Source organism: Sus scrofa, chromosome 16, assembly GCF_054392235.1.
Source record: "Sus scrofa isolate SSC_HxYL_T2T_F1_AM1 chromosome 16, Sscrofa_HxYL_maternal_Yorkshire_Landrace_v2.0, whole genome shotgun sequence".
NCBI lineage: Eukaryota > Metazoa > Chordata > Mammalia > Artiodactyla > Suidae > Sus > Sus scrofa.
This window is the reverse complement of record NC_139398.1, coordinates 66,285,943-66,311,960: the sequence shown is the minus strand read 5'-3', so window position 1 is coordinate 66,311,960 and position 26,018 is coordinate 66,285,943. Positions and strand designations below refer to the sequence as shown.

The following is a 26,018-nucleotide window of genomic DNA, read 5'->3' as shown; positions in this document are numbered from 1 at the left end:
TGTCAGAACTGTGTGACTGCCGCTCATAACACCCATCAGTGGGTTTTCATTACTGATAGGATCAAGTCAAAATCCTTGAATGGCCGAGAAGATCTGCATGGTCTGGCCTCTCTATTTTTCTCCTACCACTTTCCCCTCCGTATCTGCTTTTTAGATGCAGCAAGCTCCATCCTGCCTCAGGGTCTTTGCATAGGTGTTGGCTTTGCCCAGAACCTTTTCCTTTCCCACTCTCTTTTCCTGATCAACTTTACATGGCAGATTTACATGTATTACAGATTTACATGTCAAATCCTCAGCAAAGACTTCTCTAAGCACCCACACTGGGCCTGGTTCTTCTGATATGCATTCTCACAACATCCCAGACTTTTCTTTATAGCACAATTGCACGTAAATCATTGTCAGGACTGCATTTAAATCATTAGTTAAGTGTATCTCAGGTAACAGCTACGGCCCTCTGTGACCCATCACAGTGTGACATTCCATTCAAGGAAACAGTCCTACATCCAGTGGATAATTTAAAATCATTCAAATCTTTAATTAATCTTGAAAGGGGGGTAGGGTGGAAAGGGCGAATACATTCTTAATGTCCAACAAAACATACAAAAATCCTTTGTCTCTCGGGTCTGTTACTCTGTCACTTCTCCAGAGAAGGCTGCTGCTCTTCAAAAATATTAGGCAGCTGGGTTAGAAGTTGCTTAGTGGATGGGAGAGGAAGCAGTTGTAAATACACACACGTTAGTACTTCCTTGCCCCTGCTTGTCTAACTCCAGTCTCCCCTATGGATTGTGATCTCTCGGAGGGAGGGACAGACTGGGAGGGTGTGTCTCAGATACTCCCATGTCCCCAGCAGCTAGCATGGTGTGAGGCACACAGCAGAGGCTCAGTGAATATTTTTATGGAATGACCGTGGAGACCCCGGGAGTAACGGGTCACCTCTTCTCTTCCCACAGTGAGAACTACCTGGTGCGATGGGGCAGCAGGGGCTTCCCAAAGGAGATCGAGATGCTCAACAACCTCAAGGTGGTCTTCACGGTACGTGTGCACTGTCCTCTCAGTACCAAGTCCATGCTCACCAGGACATGATCTTGGAGACCAGGCTGGTCAGGTGGTCAGGAAGGAGCGTGGCCTTGGTGCGGAGCTGAACCCCAGGCTCTCTGCAGAGATTCTGAGCAGACAGGGCATTGTGTGCCCTGAGGAAGCTGTGGGGGAGATGGGTCTTCTCCTTGCTCTTTCTCCCTCCCTCCCTCCCTCTCTCCCTCCGTCCATCTTTCTCACTCACATGCACACAATGCAGAGAACAGTGTCAACAAGCACAAGCCTCTCCCTGCAGTAACGTCCAGGTGAACTTGATACAGCAGCTCTTCTGATTTTCTGGTTAACTCATGGTTAACCCGAGTTTCTGCCTTCGATTCAGACCTTCTAAAACCCTTTTGAAATACTTCAGATTGAAAAAGGCCTCCCTAGAACATCGACTGCCTTGTAAAAGGGATATTCTGAACATGATTAAGTCATAGATAATTAAAAATCTTATGGGTCCTTGGGAGCATCTTTCTAAATACCAGTCCTCACTGGGTAAGACATATGTAGAAATGTTAAAGTCGGTTGCTATTTGGATGATTTCTGAGAGTGGACTGGCTTTTTAGTTCTGGAAAGGAGAAACAGTCTAAAGAAGAGATAAAGTTGTCATTTCCAGCAGCAACCCTTCTCTTCCTGTTTCCAGAGTGTGTTGAAGAGTACGATACTAAGATATCTAAGGATGTTGGCGTTTTCTGCAAGCATCTTTGGGGAGAAGAGCATTGATGAGGTTTTCCACTGTGTAGCCTGGGTTAGCAGGGAGATTATTACAGAGGAGGAGCCAGGGAGGGATTTGGGCATTGGCAAAAGTGATGGGTTTGATCCAGGAGTGACCGACATGCTAGATTAACCTACCTTGCTCCACAATAATTTTCTAGTTACAGCCCATTAAATTCTATGTCTTATGTTATATTACAATTAGATTGGAGTGCAGCTGATTTATTTTGCTTGTTATTCCCTGAAAAATGGGCCAGAGGCATGGAATAAGATCATAGATCCTAATTGCTTAGACAAAGTTTTCTTGGCATATATAAATGTGCCTCAGTGCTGTTTATCTATTGTGAGTTAGAAGGAGGAGCCTATTTATTTTCTTGATAAATAGAAGAGTCCCATGGGGCTTCCTGATTAAACCAGGAGACAGATGTTTCACGAGAGGGAGAGGGACAGGGAATCAATCAGTGGTTCATTTTGCAGAAAACCAATTCATGATGTAAACATGCAGCAAAGGGCATCATAAATTTGTGTCATTCAATAACAATGAGAATGTGATATTGCCTTCATGGAATTCTGCCCCTGCCACCACCTTTCCTTCTCCCAGCAAATGAACTTGAGAACCTTGGTTGACTGGCTTAACGGCTGACACTTCCCTCTCTTGAAATGATGGGACTCTTTATTTCGAGACAAGGAAAGTCATGGTGCTCTAGCTTCTTTTATTGATTCAAGAGCTACCCAATGAGTCAGTGGGTTAAGGATCCATCATTGCTGTAAGCCGAGGTAAAGGTTGCAAACGCGGCTCGGATCTGGCATTGCTGTGTCTGTGGCTATGACTGTGGCTGGCAGCTGCAGCTCAAATTTGACCCCTAGCCCAGGAACTTCCATATGCCACAAGTGTGGCCCTGAAAAGACAAAAAAAAAAAAAATGCTACCCAATGAGTACCTGCTGTGTATAAGCTCCATGCTAGGTGCTGAGGATACAGCAGTGAGTAAGCTGATAGGCTCCTGCTCTTGGGGCCTGACGGGGGATTCAGAAAATAATTAAGTGCATAAATAAACAAGAGAGATGTCAGAAGGCGATCCATGTAACAGATAATTAAAACAGGGTGATGAGTGACGTGATGGTGTTTGACTGGGAACTACTTTCAGTTGGGCGTTGAGGTGATGTTTACATTAGAGATGAGATAAGACTTGGCAGGCACATGCCTTGCTGGCCTCATTTCTCTTGTGTCTGGATATTAACACTTCCTAGTTTCCTTTTGGGGGGCAGAGCCCGAGGAGCTGGCATGTGGGTTGATCCCACGGTGGATTTCCCGTCTGTCTGCTTTATGAGCATTCACCATCCTTGGCCCTATAAGAGGAAAGCGGCATATGCCGCAAGGTTCCCTAAGACTTTGCCCAGTGTGGGGGTTGCTGCTAACACATGGGGGACAATACTGAGCAATAAAAGAAGCGCTCGTGACTTACTAGATCGGGTAACACGTGTTTTAAGTTTTGTTGTCCTCACTCAGCTTCCCCAAATATGAGTTTTCTGAGACCAAAGTAGAAATGACTGGGAGATACCACAGATCGAAGCCTAGTTCTGAGACTGCCTGTTGAGACGCCCTCCAGAGAAGAACCTGTGCTCAAGTACTTTTACTTGCTTTCATAGTATTGAGATTCTCCTGTACCAGCTCTTAAAGATCTGGTGTCTTTGAGCAAGTGAGATTTTTTTCAAAGAGGGCTGGAATTACCTAGGAACCTTTGAAGATTATCTAGTTATTAATATGCTAGGGCTGTTAATCCGAAGTGCCATAGACGGGGTGACTTGAATGACAGATACTTATTTTCTCGCAGTTCTGGAGAGTAGAAGTCTAAGATCTAGGTGTAGGTAGACTTGTTTTCTCCTGAGGCCTCTCTCCTTGGCTTGCAGATGGCTGCCTTCTCCCTGTGTGTTCACATGATGCCTTCTTGTGTGTCTGTATCCTAAATGCTTCTTCTTATAAGGACACCAGTCCTGCTGGATAAGAGCCTACCCTAATGACCTCATTTTAGCTTAATCACCTCTTTAAAGCCTCTGTCTCCAAATACAGCCACATTCTGGAGTTCCCATCATGGAGCAGCGGAAATGAATCTGACTAGGAACCATGCGGTTGTGGCCTCGCTATCCCTGGCCTCGCTCAGTGGGCCTCGCTCAGTGGGCTAAGGATCTGGCATTGCCATGAGCTGTGGTGTAGGTCAAAGATGGCAGCTCGGATCTGATGTTGCTGTGGCTGTGGTATAGGCTGGCGGCTATTGCTTTGATTCAACCCCTAGCCTGGGAACCTCCATATGCCACAGGCATGGCCCTAAAAAGCAAAAATAAATAAATAAATAAATTACCCCCTCCAAAAAACCCCCAAACAGGTACAGTCACATTCTGAGACACAGGGGGGAGAGGGGTGGTGTTAGAACTTCAACATATGTGCGTGATTTATCCCCTAACATTTAGGAAGGAACCCCTCAGGTGGCAGGGCTTCTGTGGCTCTGGAATGCCTCTAAATGATACCAATCTAGGTATTTCAAAAATATGAAAAATCCTACTAGGAGAAGCGAAGTAATTAGGGATGCAGGTCATTATGAGAGAAGCAAGACTTGAGCTTTTAAGGATGGAAAAGATTTGGATATATAGAAGAGTAGCAGTTAAGCTTTGGAGGCGGATGTATGGACAGGGGGGCTTAGGAAGAAAGATCTAGGGTTGAAAGTGAACATTGTGTGTGTGTGAAGCCATAAGGAAATCTTTGTGTCAGAAATAGAGCCCTTGCATGCAGAGAAGAGTGGGAAATCAGTGGGATAGGATAGCTGGAAATATATTATGTCTAGGACTTTTCACATCCACTAGGGGAAATGAGCACTAACAGGGTAGGAAATAGGGAGCTGTCAACATCATTGTGGGGGGAGGAATGAAATAATGAACTTGGCTTCTAAAGCTGAGCTTTAGGGGGACTTCAGGGTGGGGTGGAGCAAGGCGTGAGTCAGGCCGGAGAAGAGGCTGTCCCCCCATCTGAATGTGAGATGACTGGAAGCTCAGACTCAGTTGCCAACTGGGAAAGGCAAGAAATGAGTGGAGGGGCCTCCTTAGTCAGAAAGCCCCCTCCTCTCCTACCTGCCCTCTCTCCTGGTCCCGAGAGGAGACCCTGGAGGGTGGGGAAGAGCCATCCATTCCGCCTTTGAAAGGACAACCTCTGTTATCAGTGAGGCTTCTCCCCAGAAACCGCAACAATAAGATGGTTAAATACATAGATTTATTTTAAAGATTTGGCTCATGTGATTGTGGGGGATGACAGGTTTGAAATCTGTTGGGCTGGACAGCAGGCTGGAACTCAGGGAAGATTTCTATCCTGTAGTCATGAGACAGAATTCCTTCTTCTCTGGGACACCTCCTGTTTTGCTCTTAAGACCTTCAACTGATTGGATGAGGCCTACCTGTGTTATGGAAGGTAATGCCCTTTACTTAAAGTCAACTGATTGTAGATGCCAATCAGACCTACAGAATACCTCACAGCAACATCTAGACCAGGGTTTGATCAAACAACTAGGCAGCGTAGCGAATCCAAGTTGACACATAAAATGAAACCACCACAGCCCCAAGCAAGAAGTCATGGACCATGTTGAGATCATGTCTTGCACCCAAAGACTCTGCACACCCCACCCTCTTCCTCCCACAGTGAGAGGATGGGGATGGAGTCTTTGCCGGGGCCCTGGTTCTGGTGTCAGCTGAGAGGCTGTGCCCAGTGTCTACACCAGTCTGAGGATTAACACAGAAGAAACACAACTATTCTCTAGGGAAGCCAGGCCCAAGCTTCTCTGCTCTGATGCCAACAACATGCCCTGACCTTCTTTCCCCAGCTGACTATAGCTGGAAGCAAGTCCTGGAACACCGAAGCTTTTAGATTTGAGCAGGGCGGTCAGATGCTGTGGTGGTCCAGGTGGCTTTCCCACCTGTATGTCTCTGGATGGTGAAAGAAATGCATTGTGGTGGTTAGATGGATGGACTTTGAGGTCAGAGCAACTGGACTGAGTCTCCATAGACTAAGGTCATGTCCTCGGGGAAGCCTTTTATCTTCTTTGTGTCTCAGTTTCCCTATATAAAATGGGGCTGCAGTAATAGTATGAATGCTAGTCCTTCAGAGAATTGTTAAGGATTAAATAAGAGGACGGCATGTGAGATGCTTGGCACAGTGCTAGAGATGTCAGCACAGTTCACCAGCCTCAGCCTTCTTCCTTCTGCGCAGTTGGGTGCACTTCCCTGTTCCCCCTGCAGTTAGTGTGGCCACATGTCTTGCTTGGCCAGTGAAATGGGAGCGGAAGTGAGGTGCGTCTCTTCTGGGTGAAAGCTTTTTTTTTGGTGGGGGGTGTGGGGGGCTGCACCTGTAGCCTATGGAAGTTCCCAGGCTGGGGGTCAAATCAGAGCTGCAGCTGCTGGCCCATGCTGCAGCCCTGGCAGTGCTGGATCCAAGCTGCATCTGCAAACTACACTGAAGCTCACAGCAACGCCAGATCCTTTACCCACTGAGTGGGGCCAGGGATCGACCCTGCGTCCTCATGGATACTAGTTGGGTTTGTTACCACTGAGCCTCAGTGGGAACTCTGGGTGGAAGCTTTAAGAGCCAGTAAGTGATTTGCCCCATTCCCTTCTCCTGCCCTGGGCACAGTGGATGCACCTTGTGTGACGAAAAAGATCACCCATCAGCCCGGGGCCCAGAGTGTGTGAGCAGGTGGAGCCCAACCCATCTGCACTGGACCTGTAGGCTGAGCTGGAAGTAAACCTCTGTTGTGTTAGGAGCTCTGAGATATCGGGGCTGTTTGGTGCCACCACACCCCAACCCCGAGTGATGCATGTACTTGAGGTGCTCGGTAAATGGTAACTGTTGGGATTTTCCCCTCTTCCTTTGGCCTTTTCCTTCAGGGGTGCTGAGCAATGACCAGCTGGATGGAGTCATTGGTAGAAAATGCTCTTTTTTGGATTGGCTGGCATTTCAGGGACTCCTGCCTACATAACCAGTGTTGTACCTCTGTCCTTCTCTTCCCATCAGTTTGAGGTGGAAGAAGCAGGACTGAGCACAAGTCCTGTCACTCAGTTTCCTTTCCAAGGCTCCGTGTGAAATGCATGTCGTAGCTTTGTTTTCCGCCTTTCCCAGGACTAATCATATGCTAAGTGCGCCTCCCAGAACTTACTATTACTAGATTTCCATCTTTTTGTTCATTAGATACATGTTGTGTAACTATCCCTTTTCTGCCCTACAGGATCTTGGAAACAAAGACCTCAACAGAGATAAAATTTACTTGATTTGTCAAATAGTCCGAGTCGGGAAGATGGATCTTAAGGATACAAACACAAAGAAATGCACACAGGGACTGAGGCGGCCCTTTGGGGTGGCAGGTAATGACACACCACACAGCACTGACTGTCACTAGAGAGCACATTTTATACAACGGCGTTTTAAAGATGTTTTCTTCTTTCCCTCCCTCTCCTCCTTGCCCTCCCCCCTCAACAACTTCCACCCTAATACCTACATTTCTGGGGACTAAATCAAAATAATTGGTGACTGGATGACTGGATCCAGATTTATGAGGGAGACAGTGAGTAATGGAGTCCCCATGTCTGGAGCAGAGCACTGGGACCTCGGCACAGCCTGAGCCGTTGGGCCTCTGCTCCCTGGCTCCGTGAAAAGGAAGAACAGTATGGGTGGGATCCGATTATGAGGAGCAAATCATTTTTAAAAAAAGAATCCAGGACAGGAAATGCAGTTACCCGGAATGAGTCACCCACCACACATCTAAATTCCGGATGGAAGCGGACATTTGGAGAGCTGGCATAACGGCACGAGGCTGCTTCCGAGCTACAGCACCTCCGGATTTCTCTCCCAGCTTTTGTTCTCCTGGGGGTTTCCAGGACTTCATCATCCTTGCCCCACTTTTAAGGGTTTTTGTTATATTTGACTATCACTTGCACGATTATTTACCTAATTTATTTTCTTTTAATTAACCTACTTTATTTAAATGAAAGCATTTAAAAGACAGTTTAAATACCTGTGGAAAGAGCAGTTTGATGTGCTAGTTTTACCTCTTTTATGAAAATAGAACATTTTAGTCCTGTCCCATTTTTAATCGCTGTGGACCATACCTAAACCCGGTGTTTCAGGTTTCTCACGTCACGAAACCCTGGTCTTCTGTCATCACAAACCAGCTGGCTCTCCAGAGAGTCCCCTGGCACTGCTCATGAAGTGGTAGAGTGGAATAAGTTTGCTTATACTGAGCTAACTGGTGTGTCAACTGGGCATTATTGCCAGCAAGTCAGCTGGGTGATCTTGGACAAGTATTTCCCCCAGGGCTTTAGTTTCAGTATCTGCCAAATGAGGGACTTGGACTAGTTGATCCATGACCTGCTCTATGTGCCTGATTCTGTATGAAGGACACTGCTGACATCACAATGTCCCTGTTAAGGCAGTGAGGATCCTTCAGCCTTATTGCAGAGAGTGTCTTTGTCTCCAACTGTATTTGGCTCTCTTTGGGTTTCAGGTAATAGCAATCTGATGTAACTGAAAGGTTCAGAGATAGATAGCTTCAGGCATAGCTGGATCCAGGAACTCAAATAAATTTACATCTCTCTAACTCTTAGCTCCTAGGTCCTCTTGCTGGCTTATTCTGGAGGTGGCTATCCAATTAGTTGCTCACATGTAGGCAAGCTGTTACAGGCTTCATCTTACCAACTTAGCAGTCCAGGAAAAGAGAGTACCTCTTTTCCATTAGTCTCAGCAGAAGCCGCAGGAGCTGCAATATAGGTCATGCGCTAATCCCCAGAGAACTTGTTCTGATCAGGGGGATGTGGTTCTCTGATATCCAGGCCATATGAACAAATCTAGAGCCAGAGGGAGGTTGTCAAATCATGCTCGCTCAGAATGGGTGATGGGGGGATCTGAAAGAATGGATGCTGGTCAGGTTCAAATAACAGTTTCTCCTCCTTCCCTCAGCTCCCTACCTCCCCTCTCGAGCTAGAAGTAGTCACGAGTTGATTGTTACTCAAGTAGTTTCCACTCTTGACTGGGGCCTGGAGTGTTTGAGGAATTTCACGTTACTAGGGTTTGGCTCTGTTTGGCTAGCATGTCTCAGTGCCTGCCTGTCTCCCCACCCCATTTCTATAGTCTCTGCTTTCATGCATGAATTCTTCACCTTGGTTATGCATTTTTAGTGGCTCATTTGAGGAGGGGTTTCAGAAGATCAGGACCCCTCTGGAAATGCGGGGTTCAGGGAGCCACAGAAGTGTGTCTGTGCCTATGAACACGTTTATGAAAAGAGAGTGAATAGATCTTCAGATCCCACAGGGAGTTCCTGTGCTTGGGTTTTGTCGGCATAGTAGACATCCAGTACAAATCTGTCAGTCCCAAATCTGATTGCTTAATTCCATGGCCTGGCTCTGACTCTTTCCTCTTGACTTCTGCTGAGCCCCAGGCTCCTGATGTTCCCTGGCTGCTGGCTTCCCAGCCTAGTTTGCCCCGAGGCCTTTGCCAGGTGCTGCCTGGGATGAGCCCTTGCTGTCTGTGTAGCGGCGTGCTTGCTTTTTCAGGCTTTCCTGTCTCAGCCTCCTGCGCTCCAGTCTCATCCCATTGTCATCCCTTCCTAGGAGGAGGAGGGCTTAAACCATTAATTCACGTCTCTTCTTTTCCTAGTTATGGATATAACAGACATCATCAAGGGGAAATCGGAGAGTGATGAAGAAAAGCAGCACTTCATTCCTTTTCATCCGTGAGAGATTTTCCATTTCTTTCCATTCTCTGAAACCACACCCTTTCTGACTGAGGGCCACTCAAAAGCAAGGGGAGCTGGTTCCCCGAGTTGATGGTAGCCAGGTAGGACCTCCTAAGAGGAGGGCAGGTTGAGAATGATGGTTTCTGTGCGAGGCATTCACAATCAAGCAGCTTTTCACCTATTCATTCGTCAGATGTAATTTACTCAACAGACTTTGACTGAAGGCTGGCAGAAAGCTGGGCCTTCTAGGGATGGGGTGTGTGGTGGTGAATGAGTTCGACATGGCCCTATCTTCAAGAAACTTATATTTAGATGGTGAATTAAGTAGGTAATCAACAAAAGATTAATGCATCAATTACAAGTATCACAGGGACCAGGAAGCTTTGAAGCAGCAGCATAGCAGGAGCATATCACAGGGAATCAGAACCTAGTTCCCGTGGGCACAAATAGCCGTGATTGAGAGGAGCGTAGCAAGGAAGGCAGATGTCCTTTCCTTGATCAAAATAACTTGAGAAAACAGGACCCCCAGTTTGAGAACGTTGTCCTCATTTATCTAAGGAGGACGATGTTTTGTTACAGAAAATGAGGTCACTGACTCTGATTAAGCCATGTGATTAGGACTTAGCATGAGCAGCTAAAGCCTTTGCCACCTCGCTGAGAAGGTATTCATTTTTGAGGGCTTGGGAAATCCTTCTTTTTTAAGAGTCTTCCTAGGAGTAAAAATGGCCTCTACTTGTAGTATCGCAGCCTTGGCACTCCCCGCATTTCAGAGCCATGTTGCTTTGTGAGAAAGAGAGAGGTGCTTCTTGATGGCATGCATGCTCTCTGAGCTGACATGCAGGCTGGCTTTTCATCTAAGGTTTGTGGAGGGGCTGGGCAACTTTCTGGAGCCCCTGGAACCACAAGGTGGGGGCCCCATGAAGGTACCATACAAGCATTTTGTGCTCTCTTTTCCTTTCCAGGGTGACCGCTGAGAATGACTTCCTGCACAGCCTGCTGGGCAAAGTCACAGCCTCCAAAGGAGACAGTGGCGGGCAAGGTACAGTGCCAACAGGTTAAGCGGGTTGGCCCGACTTCAGCTTAAGACCCCTGGACTCTGAGGCAAACAGACCAAACTCTTAAACCCTGGGAAACATAGCCTTCCTTCCAGACAGACCTGTGTGAAGAATGGGGGCATGTGATTGACAGAGCTGGAAACCACATCTTTATATGGGAAGCAGAAGGGAGGCGTGTGCTAGTGCCTGAAGGAAGGAATTGCTACCTCCTGGCCATCTTCTGTGTGTCAGGCACTGTGCAGTTTCCTTGTTTGATTTCATCCTCCCCACAATCCTGTGAGGTCAGTAGTGTCAACCCCACTTTACAAAGGCTGGGTTTAGAAGGGCGCCATGGTCTGACGAAAGCTGACCCTGCTAGAAGTACCGGTGGGATGCAAATTGGAGGTGTCTTGCTCCAGAGCCCCTCCACATTCAGCCTTCCATCCTCCCCCAGGGCCGAGTCACAGCCTCTTTAGTCACTTGTCTCTGCTTCTGTGGTCTCCTCCCGAGAGACCAGGGGATGAGATGACAGGGGGGCGAGGCGGAGAGAATACCTTGCCTCTTCACCATGAGCATTGCCTTCCAGGCCTCTGGGTGACCATGAAGATGCTCGTGGGCGACATCATTCAGATCCGCAAGGACTACCCACACCTGGTGGACAGGACCACCGTGGTGGCCAGGAAGCTGGGCTTCCCGGAGATCATCATGCCAGGTCTCCCTTCCCCTCCGGGGCAGGTTGGGAGGTGGCCCAGCTAGTCGGATCCATTTTCTTTGTAAAGGGTCAAAGCAGTAGGCTTTTCTCCATTTCTCTCCCTGAAGGTAACCACTGAAAGTGACTGTTAAATCTCCAAAAATCTTCTATGCCTTCTCATAATAGACACAAATACATAAATATACACACATGCACTTTTCCTCCCACAGATGGAATCACACTTTATATACCATTACCTGATAAACTTTACATGATGTTCCGCAGCTCACGTTATCACTTAATAATTTATCACAGACATCCTTTCCGCTTTACTACGTGTGGAATAATTTCACTCTGTCTGGGGTGAATAATGTCATTCTCTTAAATTGTACAGCTATTATTTTATTGCCAAAAGAGTCCACGATCATTGTAGAATGAACAGCATGAAAAGATATAAAGTGAAATTTTAAAAGCTGTCTCAAATCTTTATCTCCAGAAGCAACAACAGCTATACATAGTTTCCAAATGTGTATGTAATAAAAGAAAATAAATGAGCTTCTATAATAACACTCTTTCGAAGCTTCCCTCTTGGCCTTAACCTTGAGTCTGGGACTTGTGTCCGCAGTCACTCTCACTGACTTAGTCCTTCTTTGCGCAGCTGAATGGTGGCTTACCGGGGCCTACGCTGTAATTTATTTCTGCCTGCTTTACCTGTCCATCCCTCATGCACTCCCTCGGAGGGCTTTCAGTCATCACTCCCCATTCCTGAAGACCCTCTGCATACTGCCCCTGACCCAGTCCATGTTCCCTGGATGTGCAGGGCAAGTCCTTCTCTCTGCCTCTGCAGAGTGAACGATCTGTACAGAGAACTGTCTGTGGTTGTTCTTCATGCACCAAGATCAGTGCAATTGGAGTCTTCCTTTGCCTTCCCAGAAGGTGTCACTAGAGGATGAAAATTAAATGATTTTAATGGAGAGAAAAACATGGCCAATTGTGAGCATCCCACGTCCCTTTTTGCAACGCATTTCCTAGCATTCCTCTATCCTCTTCTTCCTGACCGCCGCAGCCTCCCTGATGACATAAAAAGGCTTTTCCAAATAGATCTGATTTTAATTTCATCACCAGACGTCAAGGTGGGGCACTTCCACCCCCCCCCCATTCCTGGTGCCCTCTAGTCAGTGTCTCTCCTACAGCACAGACTCCAACTCTCGTCTCTCTCTCCTTCTGCCTCAGGGGACGTCAGGAATGACATCTACATCACCCTCTTGCAAGGCGACTTTGACAAGTACAACAAGACCACGCAGAGGAATGTGGAAGTGATCATGTGTGTGTGCACGGAGGATGGCAAAACGCTGCCTGTAAGGGACCCTGCTGTTGCTCTGGGTGACAGGGCCCCCTCGGTGCCTCTGCTCATAAAGGCTTGTTTTCCCCGTTCCCGACCCTGCTTTCTAAATGCCAGGTGCCTTGGAGATGGTGTTGAGTAATGTGATCCACACCCTTAGAGCTTGGCTGGCACAGGAGCCCATAATAAGAGCTGTTATTTCTTTACACCAAAGCAGTTAGGGCCTCAGTATCTGTCCCTCTCCTTTCCTGACCTCTTCTTTTTCTTCTTTTTTTTTCTTTTCTTTCCTTTTTTTTTTTTTTCCCCCCCACTTGGCCTCAGTTTATAGGTAGCTTTTCTCAGTTAAAATGTTCTCATTGAAACCTGAGCTCGTTTATTCAGGCTAAATTCATGGCAAGGAAAAAGGATCAATACAGAGCCTTGGGCTAGTGTGCAGACGCAGGACGTCCTCCAAGCAGACATTTCCAACACTTACTCTAACTCCCTAGCGCTCAGCCAGACATTCTGGTGGAAAGCCGTATTCGTAAATTGGTCTCCAGAGGGCCAGCAGAGTGTATTCAAGAATGCAAAGCACACTGCTATAAATATTTATACAGCATATGTCCTGCACAATAATTGTCATGTGTGTTTACATTTATTTACTTATATTTCCTTTAGGGTTGTCAGCAGTTGTGTCCAGTGTGTGGGAGGGTTTTGCTTCTCCATTTCTCCTTTCGGAGCACTTAGCTGAAAATAAAATCAGCTCTCAGCAGAAGTTTCGGCTTGAGCAAATATTCCTCTTAGGCCACAGTAGGTGATCAGATGGCACCGTAGGGCGGGGGTGTGAGCATTGCTAGGTCTTCTGCTCTGGCCTCGGGGCCTGGAGCTCAGGCAGAGTTTGCCCCTCGGTACCTAAGAATAACTACCAGTGTGGAGGAACTGCCAAGTGCCAGGCACTGTGATGAGGATGGTGCATGCCTCTTATTTCCCCCATTTTTTACAGAGGGGGAAATGAACCATTCGTCAAGTGAAACTACTTTCTCAAGGTCTTAAAGTCAGTTTATAGCAGAGATGGGGTTTGATTTCAGGTTCAGGGATCTCTCAAACCCTTCACTATAGTGCCTGTACATTAAAAAAAAAAAAAACACCAAAAACCACTCCAATTTATTTCTCATTTTAAAAATGAGGCTAATAACCACTCCTATCAGATTCTGGGGAGATACATACTTATTTTTTAAATTTAAAGAAACCCTCACAATTGCCTTTTTGTTTGAAAAGATTGGCCCCTTTAATATCTAGTTGAGCAAAATTCAGGCATTTAACTCATCCTCTTTGTGGTCGATTCTGAAACTTTTCTGAACAATAAAATAAGTAAGAAGCCCTTTGCTTGAAGAAACACAAAGGAAAAAGCAGATGGTTTCTCTCTGAAAGGGAAATTGCATTTCACAAATGTATACGTCGTGCTTTGAAGTCATTTTTATCCAACTAACTGCTGGAGAACTTTTTAACCTCAGCCTCATTTTTTGAAACACTGACGTGTTTGCCTTCAGTGTTGCCGAAGGACAAATTAGAAGGAACAGAGTCGAGGGAAGCAGGCCTCTTATCTTGCTTCTGAATCATTTTTGTTTCCACCTCTGCCATCCTTTCGAGTCACACCCAACCAGGCCGAATAGACGCATTTATCAAAGATGAATATATAAGCGAGTATTTGCGGGGGGCTGAGATGGAGAGGCAACTGTAGGGCACAGTGATAATTTGCAGTTTCATCTTTTAAGGAAGTTATGGGGGAGTTCAGTTGACTGACTATTGAAAATTGCTAAGGAAGCCTGTGGGAGGCTTTTCTTTCTTTATTTGCACAAATAAATATTACTGCCTAATTAAGTGTCAGGCAGCACACTCAAATGGTCTTTTTTGTTGCTAGTGGGTTCCTGTGGGAACAGCCCCCTTTAGGGGTATCTGTTTCTCTTCCTGCTCTTAGGCAGAGCAGGGCCGGAGGATAGAGTAGGTTAGACTTGTCCTTGGCTCACTCTGGGGTCTCAACCACATTGCTCAGGAAGGGCCATAGCAGAGACACTAACAGGGAGGGCTCTGGGATCAAACAGAGTATTCAAGTCCCAGCCTTCCCTCCTGTTTGCTGTGTAATCTCGGGCCTGTTTACATATATGTATATGTGTGTGTGTGTGTGTATATATATATATATATATATATATATATATGAGAAATAATAATCTTTCTAGGATGGGGGTTGTAGTTTATACACGATGATGGGTATCAAGTACCTGGTATGGAGCAAATACTCAGGAACAGGAAGGAGGTCACGTGTAGAGAAAGCAGACCGATTGTAGCTTGAAGTCCCAGGAAGGATTTGAGGGGGTCAAATGTACAATCCAAGGTGGATAGCTGAAGCAAGTTTAAGAGGAGGCAAAAAGGCTCAGATGCGGGGCCAAGAAACCTCTGCTCTTCTGAGACCAGCCCACTTACAGGGGTGGAGGTAGGCTGTAGGGAGGCAGTGCTGTGCAGCACTTAAGACACAACTTATGGGACCAGGCCCAGCTGAGCCTGGATTAGCAGGATGACCTTGAGCCAGTTATGTAATCTCTCTGCCTAGAATCCTCTGTCTGAAAACGAGACCAGCAGTGGCATCTCACTCCTGTGAATACCAATTGGGGTGATCGGCATAATAGGTGTTCATTAAAGTTAGCCGTTATTATCAGAGAGGTAGAGCTGTCTCGGGCTGGACTGCTGCCTCTTGGATGCTCGTCGGCATCTTCCCACAGTTCGACAGACCTTGTGGGCCTTGGGCACTTTCTGGCTCTCAGAGAGTGTTCACATCCTTTGTGTCATTTGTTCCTCTGATAAATACTGCAAGGTAAATGGGGTCAGTGTTTGGAGTCATTCTTCCTCCTGCTGAAGTGTGTCTGCAAACTGTGCCCCGTCCCTGGTCACAATGTGCTCGCCACACCCTTGGCAACACTCTGTTTCATCTCTGAGATGCTGAGGGGGAGGGCACTGTCTTGGGCATTTCTCAGAACAATCCCGAGACTGTTTGCTCCAGCCTTAGGCAATCAGAAACTTTCATCATCAAGATAGTTTTGTGGGATTCAGTTGCCTGCTGTACAGCAGTTTTACTTTCACCAGAGATGTATGCGTATTTTCAGTTTTTATAAGCTACGTGGGATTCACTGGAGCTGCAGAAAAGCTAAGCCCATAAATGTCACTAGATATAAATCTGGGGAGGCTGGAAGGAATCTGGGTTGTTAGAGAGGGAACACTGGGCGGAGAGTTAGAGGGTCTGAGATGCAGTCCTGGAGCTGCTACCTTTTGGGGCAAATGTTTACTCAGTTTTAAAATGGGGGTAATGATGGTCATCATGAGAGGTGGTTGCGATGATTGAATCGAGGCAGTTGGTATAAAGGACTTAGCATAATGTGAATACAAGGTACCCTGTGAGGAGTTCAAAAACTTTGGAAGCATGTTTTTAGTTCAGTGCCTCAGAAGTTCTGAAAGGCTCAATCCTGTTGAAAATTTAGAGAGTTGTGTGCCTGCCCTTGTTTGCAGTTCCCTGGTTGTCCTTGATTTTTAGTGGTAAGTTTTGAAAAGAAGCTATATCCTTATTGTCAAATGGGTTTGATCCAGCTGTAAATAGCATCAATCAGTATTGAAACTGAACTCTTTCTTTCCCTGTGATTCAGGAGTACAGAGGGATCTCCCTCCTGGAAGGGTAGGATTCTCCATCCCACAAATTGCCTGGCTTCCCCAGAGGTACCGGGGGGGCAGCTTTGGTCCTTCAACCTTGTGGGGGAGCCACTGGAGAATCTGATGGGATCTAGTGAGAGGCACAGCTTCGTTCACCATAGAAATGCCCAGAGGCACATAGTGTTGCCGTTTCGGGGCTTGGGACTGCAGAACCAGTCCTCATGTCCCTGGATCTCTGGAGACTTGTGGTTAAAATCGCCCATTCTAGTACAAGAAAACAGAATTTAAGGCCCTTTCTGGGTGAGCCTACCTTAGATCTCATTTGGGGGCTCAAACAATTGGAATGAACACAGAAAGATAGAATTGGGGGCTGCCATAGTCTAGTGCAAGATCATTCCTTGTTACTCTGAGAGTGCTTTGTGTGGCAGAGAATAAATGTCCTATATAGTTACGCTTGCTCTGTGCTTATTCTCTTTCAAAGTGTCCTTTCTGTATTTCTGCTCAAAGCCAACTTGGTATCTTTCTTCAGGATCTTGAACTGTCATCACCTCTAAGAAATAGCCCCCAAGTCCTCAGGGAACACTGAAGTGTCCTTTCTCTGTGTCCCAAAGAATTATACAGTCAGAGCTCTGTATCTGGAGGTTCTGCATCCTGGTTGACTGTACCACACCATTTTATATATGGGACTTGAGCATCTGTGGAGGTTCTTTTAATTGGCGGTAGAGAAGAGGGGGTCCTGGAACCAAACCCCCATGGAGAGTGAGGGATAACTGGACGTGTATATCCGTCATCCCTTCACATTGCCCTGGGGTGTGCCTGCCATCTAATGACTCCCCCACCAAACCGTGAGCCCTCTGGTCATGGTTACTCTATGACTCAGGCCTGTGTCCCAGTGCTTAGCCTGGAGCCTGAAGGATGCTGCTGACCATGGTCCCCTCAGTTCTCTCTGCCCAGGTGTTGTCTGAAGCCCACGCCCCTCCCTTTGTCCAGCTCCTGCAACCACCTTGGTGTGTTGGCATCAGAAATCCATCAAAATGAGCTGCTGCTTTGCTGACTTGAGCCCGTTTGTAAACTCTGTGCAATTCAGATGTGGGAAACAAATAGGATGAATCAGACTGGCGGTGTGCAGCAACTCCAAGACCTGTAACCTCTTAACAGTAGTGCAGCCATGTCAGCAGCTACTGCGCTCCAGTGATTTCCAGAATGGGAGTAAATAGAATTTCTGTAGTTAAGCAGCTGTCACTTCCAGGGCTGGGACATGCTCATGTATAAATCCGCAGTGTAGAAGGGTACCTGGCAGAAGGCTTGAAGAAGGCAGGGTTAGCCCAGCCTTGGCCCTGGGACCCAAATTGCCTGAGCACAGAAAATGGCAGTTCTGTAGTATTTTCTCCCTTTTCCAGAATGCAATTTGCGTGGGAGCTGGGGACAAGCCTATGAATGAATATCGGTCTGTTGTGTACTATCAAGTCAAACAGCCACGGTGGATGGAAACAGTCAAGGTAATAATAATAATAATAATAATAATAATAGTAATAAATAATGAAAGCTACAAAGATCTGAAACAATACCCTAGCAGGCGTCTGTTGGTGTGTCAGGCAATGGAAGTAGTGGCCCAAAAGGTGAGTATCCTGGAGCTCTTGATCGCCTTTCACTGGCCCAGGACCCAGCCACTGTGATCTTATGGACGGTGCCCAAGCCATCAAGCTGTGTCGTTCTGCTCAGCGGCGAGGGATGACAGAGCTTAGGAGCAAATGTGAGGCTATAAAAAGCTATTTAATGCCTGGAAGATACCCTATTAGGAGGGTGCTTCCAATGGAGGCGACATTAACGACAAATATTTGCATTGCCAGATTGTCAGAGTCAAGCAGAAGGGAATATCATGCTTTTGAAGCAGTTTGGAATTAATTTAGTGAACAGTGACGCTTCATCCCAGCTTCACATATTTCTGCCTTGTAATTAATAGCAGTCTTTACTCACCTTGTGCTCTGAACCCACACAGATGATATTCATAAGACTTCCCTTTCAGAGGTAGCTGTTCAAACCTCAGTGGTTCTTGCCTTGTCACCTATATCCCTGATTTCCTCAGTGCGTCTCCCCATACTCTCTTCAAAGTGCTGACCTACCCAACCTTGGGAGTCTGAGAGCTATCAGACCAGGTTGTTTTCTCTTCTCTTCTCTGTGCTCTCTCACACCCTAGTTACATCTCTTTGCTAGCCCTCATCCCACGGATGTAATTATGCGTTGCCCCGGGTGGGCCATTAGCGCTTTGAGGGTGGGGACTCTGCCTCACATGATTGCAGCGGATAGTAGCAATTTAAATGTCAGATTTCTTTGGGCTCAAGTTCCATTTTTTTAGAGCAGAAAGTGCCCACAGTATGTATCTGTTTGGTTTTCAGTAGTCCTTTGTACCATGTAAATTCCTCCCTTTAAAAATCCAAGTTGTTTTCGCGCAGGTAGTTAAGTTTTTCCGTCTAGGCTTGAATTGCACAATTCAGAGATTGCTGTGGGGCTTTGGGAGGTGGGATAGTCAAGAGCCAGGCCAAAAGCATCTGGATCAAGGGTGCAGAAGACCACTTACTGGACAGTGAAACTGGGTGATCAAGGGGTGATGGTCTTGGCCTAGTGTCCTTGGGGGAAAAAATCATCTGGACATGCGTCCAACCAAGGGTGGGAATGAGTCCCAGGATTTTCCCAAATATGGTTGGATTGAAGCATTTTTATTAATTTGCATAAACAAGAGTCCTCCAGCAAGCCCCCTAATGAGCATTGTTAATTTGCTAAAGTCTGCTGCAATTGCTCAAACTCCCGGAGTGAGTAAAGAAAATGTGCATTGTGCAGTTTGCAGTGCATCAAATCCTTTGCTCAAGTTATGTGACTTTTATATCAATTTGGGGAGATTCATTTTTCCTCACTATAATTTACGGACCTCTTTTCATTGGCTGGGAATGCAATTTGCCAAATGGGTTACATTTGAAACTTTATTTTCTCTTCATAGCTAGTTCTTATGTAATTTATTTACAGTTCATCAGGCTTGATGGATGGGTAATAAATCAGCACACAGCACTCTCAGTTAAATGGTCAGGCTGCCTTCTGAGGGGGGATGGAGTGGGGAGGGCCTTCTAACATACTGCCTCCTGAGCTCTGGTTTCTGCCTGTTGAGGTGGCCGTCCCTATTGAAGACATGCAGAGGATCCATCTGCGATTCATGTTTCGACATCGGTCGTCCCAGGAATGTGAGTGCCCAACCCAGTGGCATCTCTGCAGCCCCTCGAAGGGAGTGGGGGGGGTGTTCATTGGGTGGTCCATGTTCCGTTTTCTTTCCTGACATGAACAATGCTATTTCCAGCTAAAGATAAAGGAGAAAAGAACTTTGCTATGTCCTATGTGAAGCTGATGAAGGAAGATGGCACCACTTTGCATGATGGATACCACGACTTGGTTGTCCTAAAGGTACCCTGTGCTGGGATGAACTCTGCAGTGAGGAGCATGGGGGAAATGCAGGGGAGATAGCAGGATTGCTTAGTAATTAAGAGCAGGACCCAGGGTCATACACAAGGCCCAGCTGTGAGGCCTTGTACAAAGTCTTACCTGCTTTGGTAAGACTTACCTGTTCTGGGCCTCCACATCCTCAGTGATGAGCCCTCAGTGAATAGTTGTGAGGATCATATGAGTCAGTCCATGTAAATATGACAATAACAGGTACAGGGGACCCTCAGGAAATGAAAAAGGTTATTGTTACCTACAGGATGGGCTTTGACCCTCTACACCTGTGCGATGAACAGATGACCAGAAAGAAATGTTTGAGATTCCTCACTGTAGCTAATGGAAAAATAGTAGAAATTAGGGGCCTGATCCTGCTGCTGACTAAATCTGGGGTCATCTCACTTGTCTTTCGAAGTCTCAGTTTCCTTTTTCCTGAGTGGTGATGGTAATATTTATGACAAACCAATAAGATGACCCAAATGAAAGGACCTTTAAAAGGGCATAGATGTCAGTGGTCATTATTTTTACATCAGGAGACGTGGACTGTTCTCTAGAAGTGGGGAAGTGTTTGCCTGATCTTACATGCAAGCTTCCCCACAACCCCTCTTGTGACAGCAGCATGCCCCTGCTAGCACCTGGCGGGAGACAAAGTGTGTGGCTGTGAATCAGGACAAGGCTAAGTGCTCAGCACAGGGATCCAACCCTTGCCCTTGACTTTCTCCGCCTTGGAGGCTGACGTTGCACTTTTGCCTGAGGTCAGCATGGCAACCAGCCTCAGCAAAGCTTCCTCACATGGTACACTTCTCGAATTCTCTCTGACTTTTCCAGAACACCCCCCTTTCTTCTGTACAGCCTCTGTTTTCTCAATTATGACACATCAAAGAGTTATTTTGGCTTAAAAGCTGTTCTTTTCCAGTAGGTTGGGAACTCACTGGGGGCAGTCTCAGTTGCAGTCAGTTTTCAGTTTCATCACCTTCCTTAAGCCTCAGTTTCCTCATCTGTAAACTGACGATGATAACAGTATCCACAACAGTAACAGTTGTTGTGAGACTTAGGTGAACTGAGGCATATAAAGCACTTAGTGCAGCATCTAGTGCAGAGGAAGGGCTCCATCAGTGTTGACTCCTGCAGTGCCTACGTCTCAGCATCCGTTTCAGCATATGTCAAGGGACTTACATGCCTATCATTTCACTACATGTTCCATATGCATTATGTCATCTAGTCCGCTCAAGATTTCTAGAAGTAGGTAATGTGATTAATCCTCAGTTTAATTATGAGAAAAATGAGACACAGAGAGACCAAGGAGCATATCTGAAATGACATCGACTTGTGAATGGGAGAACAGGGTCTAAATCCCATCACTTTCAGAACCCAGGACCTTTGCTCATAACTTCTTTTTTTAAGCTGATTCCTTATCCTGCTGGCAGGCTTATTTGTGTTAAGGTCTTATAAAACTTAGAATGAATTAAATTATCCAGTTTGGGAATCTTCCGTTCCCTCTGTGCCATTAATGAAGGCCACAGAGCCTTCCGTGGTTCACCAGTCCCTTTTCCGTTAATGTAACTTTGGGTCTTTGCCTGTGTTGTGGAATAACAGCCCTCCCTTAGCTGATGTTCACTGCCCTTCTGATGATGTTCCTCATTATTTCTGACCCTCCCCACCTTCAGTGTGTAATTTAAAGCCAGTGCAAGCACTGCGTAGCATTGGGTATGTTCTCTTGGCTTGGGGAATTAACTGAGGTGTTGTTTCCAGGGGGACAGCAAGAAGATGGAGGATGCCAGCGCTTATCTGACACTTCCCTCTTACCGACACCACGTGGAAAACAAGGCGACCACCTTGAGTCGAAGCTCCAGCAGTGTTGGGGGGCTCTCTGTCAGCTCCCGGGATGTGTTCTCTATTTCTACACTGGTGTGCTCCACAAAGCTCACCCAGAATGGTATCCGAACCATTGAGAGCTGGGTGTGTGTGTGTGTGTGTGTGTGTGTGTGTGTGTGTGAGTGAGAGAGAGAGAGAGAGAGCAAGCAAGAGCGGGCAAGGTGAGGAAGGTCCTGAAAAGGACAGTTTAGACCAGTAATAGTAATTCTGCTTTTCTGGACTCTGTTTCAGTGGGTTTGCTGGGTTTACTGAAGTGGCGTATGAAGCCACAGCTGCTACAGGAGAATTTAGAAAAATTGAAGATTGTCGATGGAGAAGAAGTAGTGAAGGTCAGTGGGCTTTCATTTGCCTGTATTCCTCCACCGGGGACAGGGCTTTCAATCCTGGGTGGCCTTGGGGGACACATGGAGTGTCAAAGGAGATAGGACAGCTTTTTCTTCTGACAGTGGGACACGGAGTCCCAGTTTGCCATTAGAAATCTTTACCAGGAAATCTGGGGGATGATGTGGTTCACTGATGCTGTGTGTTGAGCAGCAGCAAAGTATGGTTATGCTCAGCCTCTGGGTTTGGATCAACTTGGGTGTAGATCTCAGCTCAACCGCTTGCCATGACATATTTTTCAGGGTTGTGAGCATTCAAGATGATAAATATTTTCCAATTACTCATCAAGTCTCTTATACATGGTACACAATAATTGAACTAAAACATATGAAACATGCAATTTTCATTATCATAAGTTAAACATGTTATTTTCATTGTCATAAGTTGCTATGGTAGTATGATCTCTTAGTATTATTTACATGTTGCTGTTAGAAATAAAAAGTATTCTTGGTTTCCACTGCTTCAAGAACATTATGTTTTAAACATGAGAAAGAGAAAGTCATCAACGTTCACATTTTAAGTGAAATAAGCAGAAAACAATGCATATGTCAGACATGTTGTTGTGTCCACATCGTGGTGGAGGATACAGTGTCTCAAGTGCAGATCTAAATAAAGCAGCCCTCTCCCCAGACTCCTAATTGGGACAAGTGTTTCCCAGAGGTCCTGGTGATCTCGTTTCCATCAGGAACTTGAAACAAGCTAGAGACTGAACATCTTAATGTAGTAGCTCTATGTTTTGAACTATAGGAAATATTGACCCATCTCTTAAGAGGGAGGAAATCAGATTTTAGTTGATTGTCCATATATGGAGAAGCGGTGGTCACATTTCCAGATCAGTACTTTAACTGTGCATCGTTGACTAGCCTGCCTGGTTTAGCAATGGCAGGTAAGTCTCCCAGACATCCTTTTACAAGGTCTGTCACCTTTGGGCAGCATGGGAAAGTCATCTGAAAGGGCATGCCGTTGCCTCCTTTTTGCATATGCTACATATAGTAAAGTGTGTACAGAGCACTTATCTTAGAGTACAGCTGAAGTGTTTTTACACATGTACACAACTGTATACCCACCACCCAGATGATTCTTAGCATTGCTGTAGGTGCCTCCATACTCTTCTCGGTCAGTAACCCATTCAAGGGTAACCGCTAAGCTGACTGCCATCATCGTTTGGCCTGTTCTTGAATTTCATAAAAATAGAGTGACAATGAATGCACTTTTTTTTTTTTTTTGTATTTTGTCTTTTTGTTGTTGTTGTTGTTGTTGCTATTTCTTGGGCCACTCCCGCGGCATATGGAGGTTCCCAGGCTAGGGGTCTAATCAGAGCTGTAGCCACCGGCCCATGCCAGAGCCACAGCAACTCGGGATCCGAGCCGCGTCTGCGACCTACACCACAGCTCATGGCAACGCCAGATCGTTAACCCACTGAGCAAGGGCAGGGACCGAACCCGCAACCTCATGGTTCCCAGTAGGATTCGTTAACCACTGCGCCACGACGGGAACTCCGAATGCACGTTTTTTATGCCTGACTTATCTTACTCTACACAATGCTCACGAGAGTTACAGTCATCATTCCATGTAGAAGTACTTTGCTCTGTTTAAAAATTGCTGTGGAGTATTCTGTGATGTGAAAATGCCAGCGTACATGCATCCACTCTGCATATGCAGTGCTGAAGATGGACAACTGGATGGTCCATGTTCCGGCTCTTGTGAATAGAGCACCCGGCCCTTTTGAACATGGCATGTGGGGATGGGTGCCCTCGTTCTCTTAGGTATACGCTGAGGAGTGGGACGTCTGGGTCACCTGTACTCTTTCTTATGAGACCTTCATTATTTGTCCAGTTTCTCCAGGATACCCTGGATGCCCTCTTCAACATCATGATGGAGCATTCTCAAAGTAACGAGTATGACATCCTCGTCTTCGATGCTTTGGTAAGAGAGCGCGGGCAGGTGTTGACTGACATTAGGCATTACCGTTTGTCTCACTGTGAGAACATGGAGACCTTACGGCCCACTTGGTACCCAGACCAGTGAACAAGTTACTGATGCCCTTTGTTTGTTTTGAGTTCATTTGAAAGCACTGGCAGGGTGGTTGAAAGGGGAGATTTTTTGTTTTTGTTTTTGTTTTTTGTCTTTTTAGGACCACACATGTGACATATGGAGGTTCCCAGGCTAGGGGTCGAATTGGAGCTGTAGCTGCCGGCCTATGCCACAGCCATAGCAACATGGGATCCGAGCCGCGTCTGTGACCTACACCACAGCTCACGGCAATACCAGATCCTTAACCCACTGAGCAAGGCCAGGGATCGAACCTGCACCCTCATAGATGCTAGTCAGATTTGTTTCTGCTGAGCCCCAAAGGGAACTCCGAAAGGGGAGTTTTTAAAGTGTTGAAGGTGGATTGGCTCTGCTTGATGGTACATGAAGCTGGATACTGTGAATAATCGCTTCGGCCTTCTGTAAAGCACCCAAAATGTTTCCTAACCCTTGTTTACCTTCTTCCTCACAGTCTGCAACTCAGCAGTGTCAGCACACACGTCTTCCCACCATTTATAGAGAACCTTTCACAGTGGGTGGCACACCATCCAGACCAGTTCTCTTTTTATCTTTCCACATGATCTCTTCCTCCTCTCGCTGTCCCAACGCACATCTTTTCAGTGTCATGTCAGACATGTACATAAGTAACATCTGCATTAAGGGATCAGTGACCAATAAAGTAGTAATGTGTCAGTCCCTTGTGTCTGTGACATTTACATTTTTCAGGAGCTTACTTAGAGGCAACTATGACTTAATCCAGTGCTTCTCAAGAGGGCCTCCTAGAAGGCTAGCTCTAAGGAAAGATGCTTCCTGGCCAAAAGACCCTTTGATGAAAGAACTTAGGGAAGTCCCGAACATTGCATGACTCTTTTGGAGATTTCCAATGACCATAAACATAGAGAAGGCTCTGATAAGGCCTGCAATAAAGAAGGCACTTTAAGGATGATCACTTGAGATTTCTCAAACTAACCTGGTCATGAAACCCTTTTATCTTATAGCCCCGTATAGCATACTTCATGAAGCAGTTTTTAGGAGAGCTACTACCTTAATGACAAGGACTAAAGATCTATCAGTGAGCTAGTTCCTGGGCAGCAGAATTTTGAGAGGGGTTCTCTTATGCCATGTGAATACAGCTTCCTGTCCTAGGTCTGCTCCCAAGACACTGATTCCTTGTCTCTCCCTTAAGATCTACATAATAGGACTCATTGCTGACCGGAAGTTCCAGCATTTCAACACCGTTCTGGAGGCTTACATTCAACAGCATTTCAGTGCTACCCTAGCTTACAAGTAAGTAACTGCGTACCTCCTCCTCGCCCCCAGGATGCCCAGGTCACAAGAAACTTGAGTAGTTTCCTTTTGTCACCAGTTTGTGTGAGTTCTACTTTTTTTTTTTTTTTAAATAACAGAACCCAATCTGGACTGTTATTTGGATTAAATAGAAATATGCAAACTAATAGGTTAGTATGGGTATTTCATAGGGTCAGAAGTACACGGAAGCAGTACTTGTTCCTTTGTTCATTCATTTAGTCAGTCAGTCAGCTATCATATATTGAGCAGCTACTTGTGGTAGACACTGGGATTCGAAGGCGAGAGAGAAAGGAAGTACATATGACAAGGAGCTCAGTACAGCTTGGGTAGAGAGGATTGAGGGTTAGAGATCAGAGATGATGCTGGAAAAGTTGGTAGAGGCCTGTTGGTGAAGGGGCCTAGAAAAGCAAGCCAAGTAGTTCAGAGTCGTCCCTGCCGGTAATAAAGAAACATGAAAAGTCTCCAAGCAAAGGAGTTCCATGATATTACAAGAACATTTCCTGTGGGGAGAAAAAGCTAAAAAGGATGATATCACCACCATCATCCTCACTCACATCCTCATTATAACTAGTTTTCCTAGTCAAAAGATTTTTTTCCTTCATTTTTTCCTTTGCTGGCTTTTTATGAGCAGGAAGTACTTGTT

General features: G+C 46.1%; 1 protein-coding gene across 7 annotated transcripts in view; it reads left to right on the top strand.

The window, feature by feature from the left end:
* Positions 1 to 26,018, top strand: part of DOCK2 (dedicator of cytokinesis 2) — a 425,062-nt gene that overhangs the window by 67,629 nt on the left and 331,415 nt on the right. For all 7 annotated transcript variants that reach the window (XM_085001779.1, XM_085001778.1, XM_085001782.1 and 4 more), the window contains 13 exons: positions 951 to 1,032; positions 7,054 to 7,189; positions 9,477 to 9,552; positions 10,518 to 10,594; positions 11,176 to 11,301; positions 12,514 to 12,638; positions 17,698 to 17,796; positions 19,458 to 19,530; positions 19,644 to 19,747; positions 21,533 to 21,716; positions 21,887 to 21,984; positions 23,873 to 23,962; positions 25,254 to 25,354. In XM_085001779.1, the coding sequence (XP_084857905.1) occupies positions 951 to 1,032; positions 7,054 to 7,189; positions 9,477 to 9,552; positions 10,518 to 10,594; positions 11,176 to 11,301; positions 12,514 to 12,638; positions 17,698 to 17,796; positions 19,458 to 19,530; positions 19,644 to 19,747; positions 21,533 to 21,716; positions 21,887 to 21,984; positions 23,873 to 23,962; positions 25,254 to 25,354 (1,371 nt within the window). The remainder of the gene's footprint in view (positions 1 to 950; positions 1,033 to 7,053; positions 7,190 to 9,476; positions 9,553 to 10,517; positions 10,595 to 11,175; positions 11,302 to 12,513; positions 12,639 to 17,697; positions 17,797 to 19,457; positions 19,531 to 19,643; positions 19,748 to 21,532; positions 21,717 to 21,886; positions 21,985 to 23,872; positions 23,963 to 25,253; positions 25,355 to 26,018) is intronic.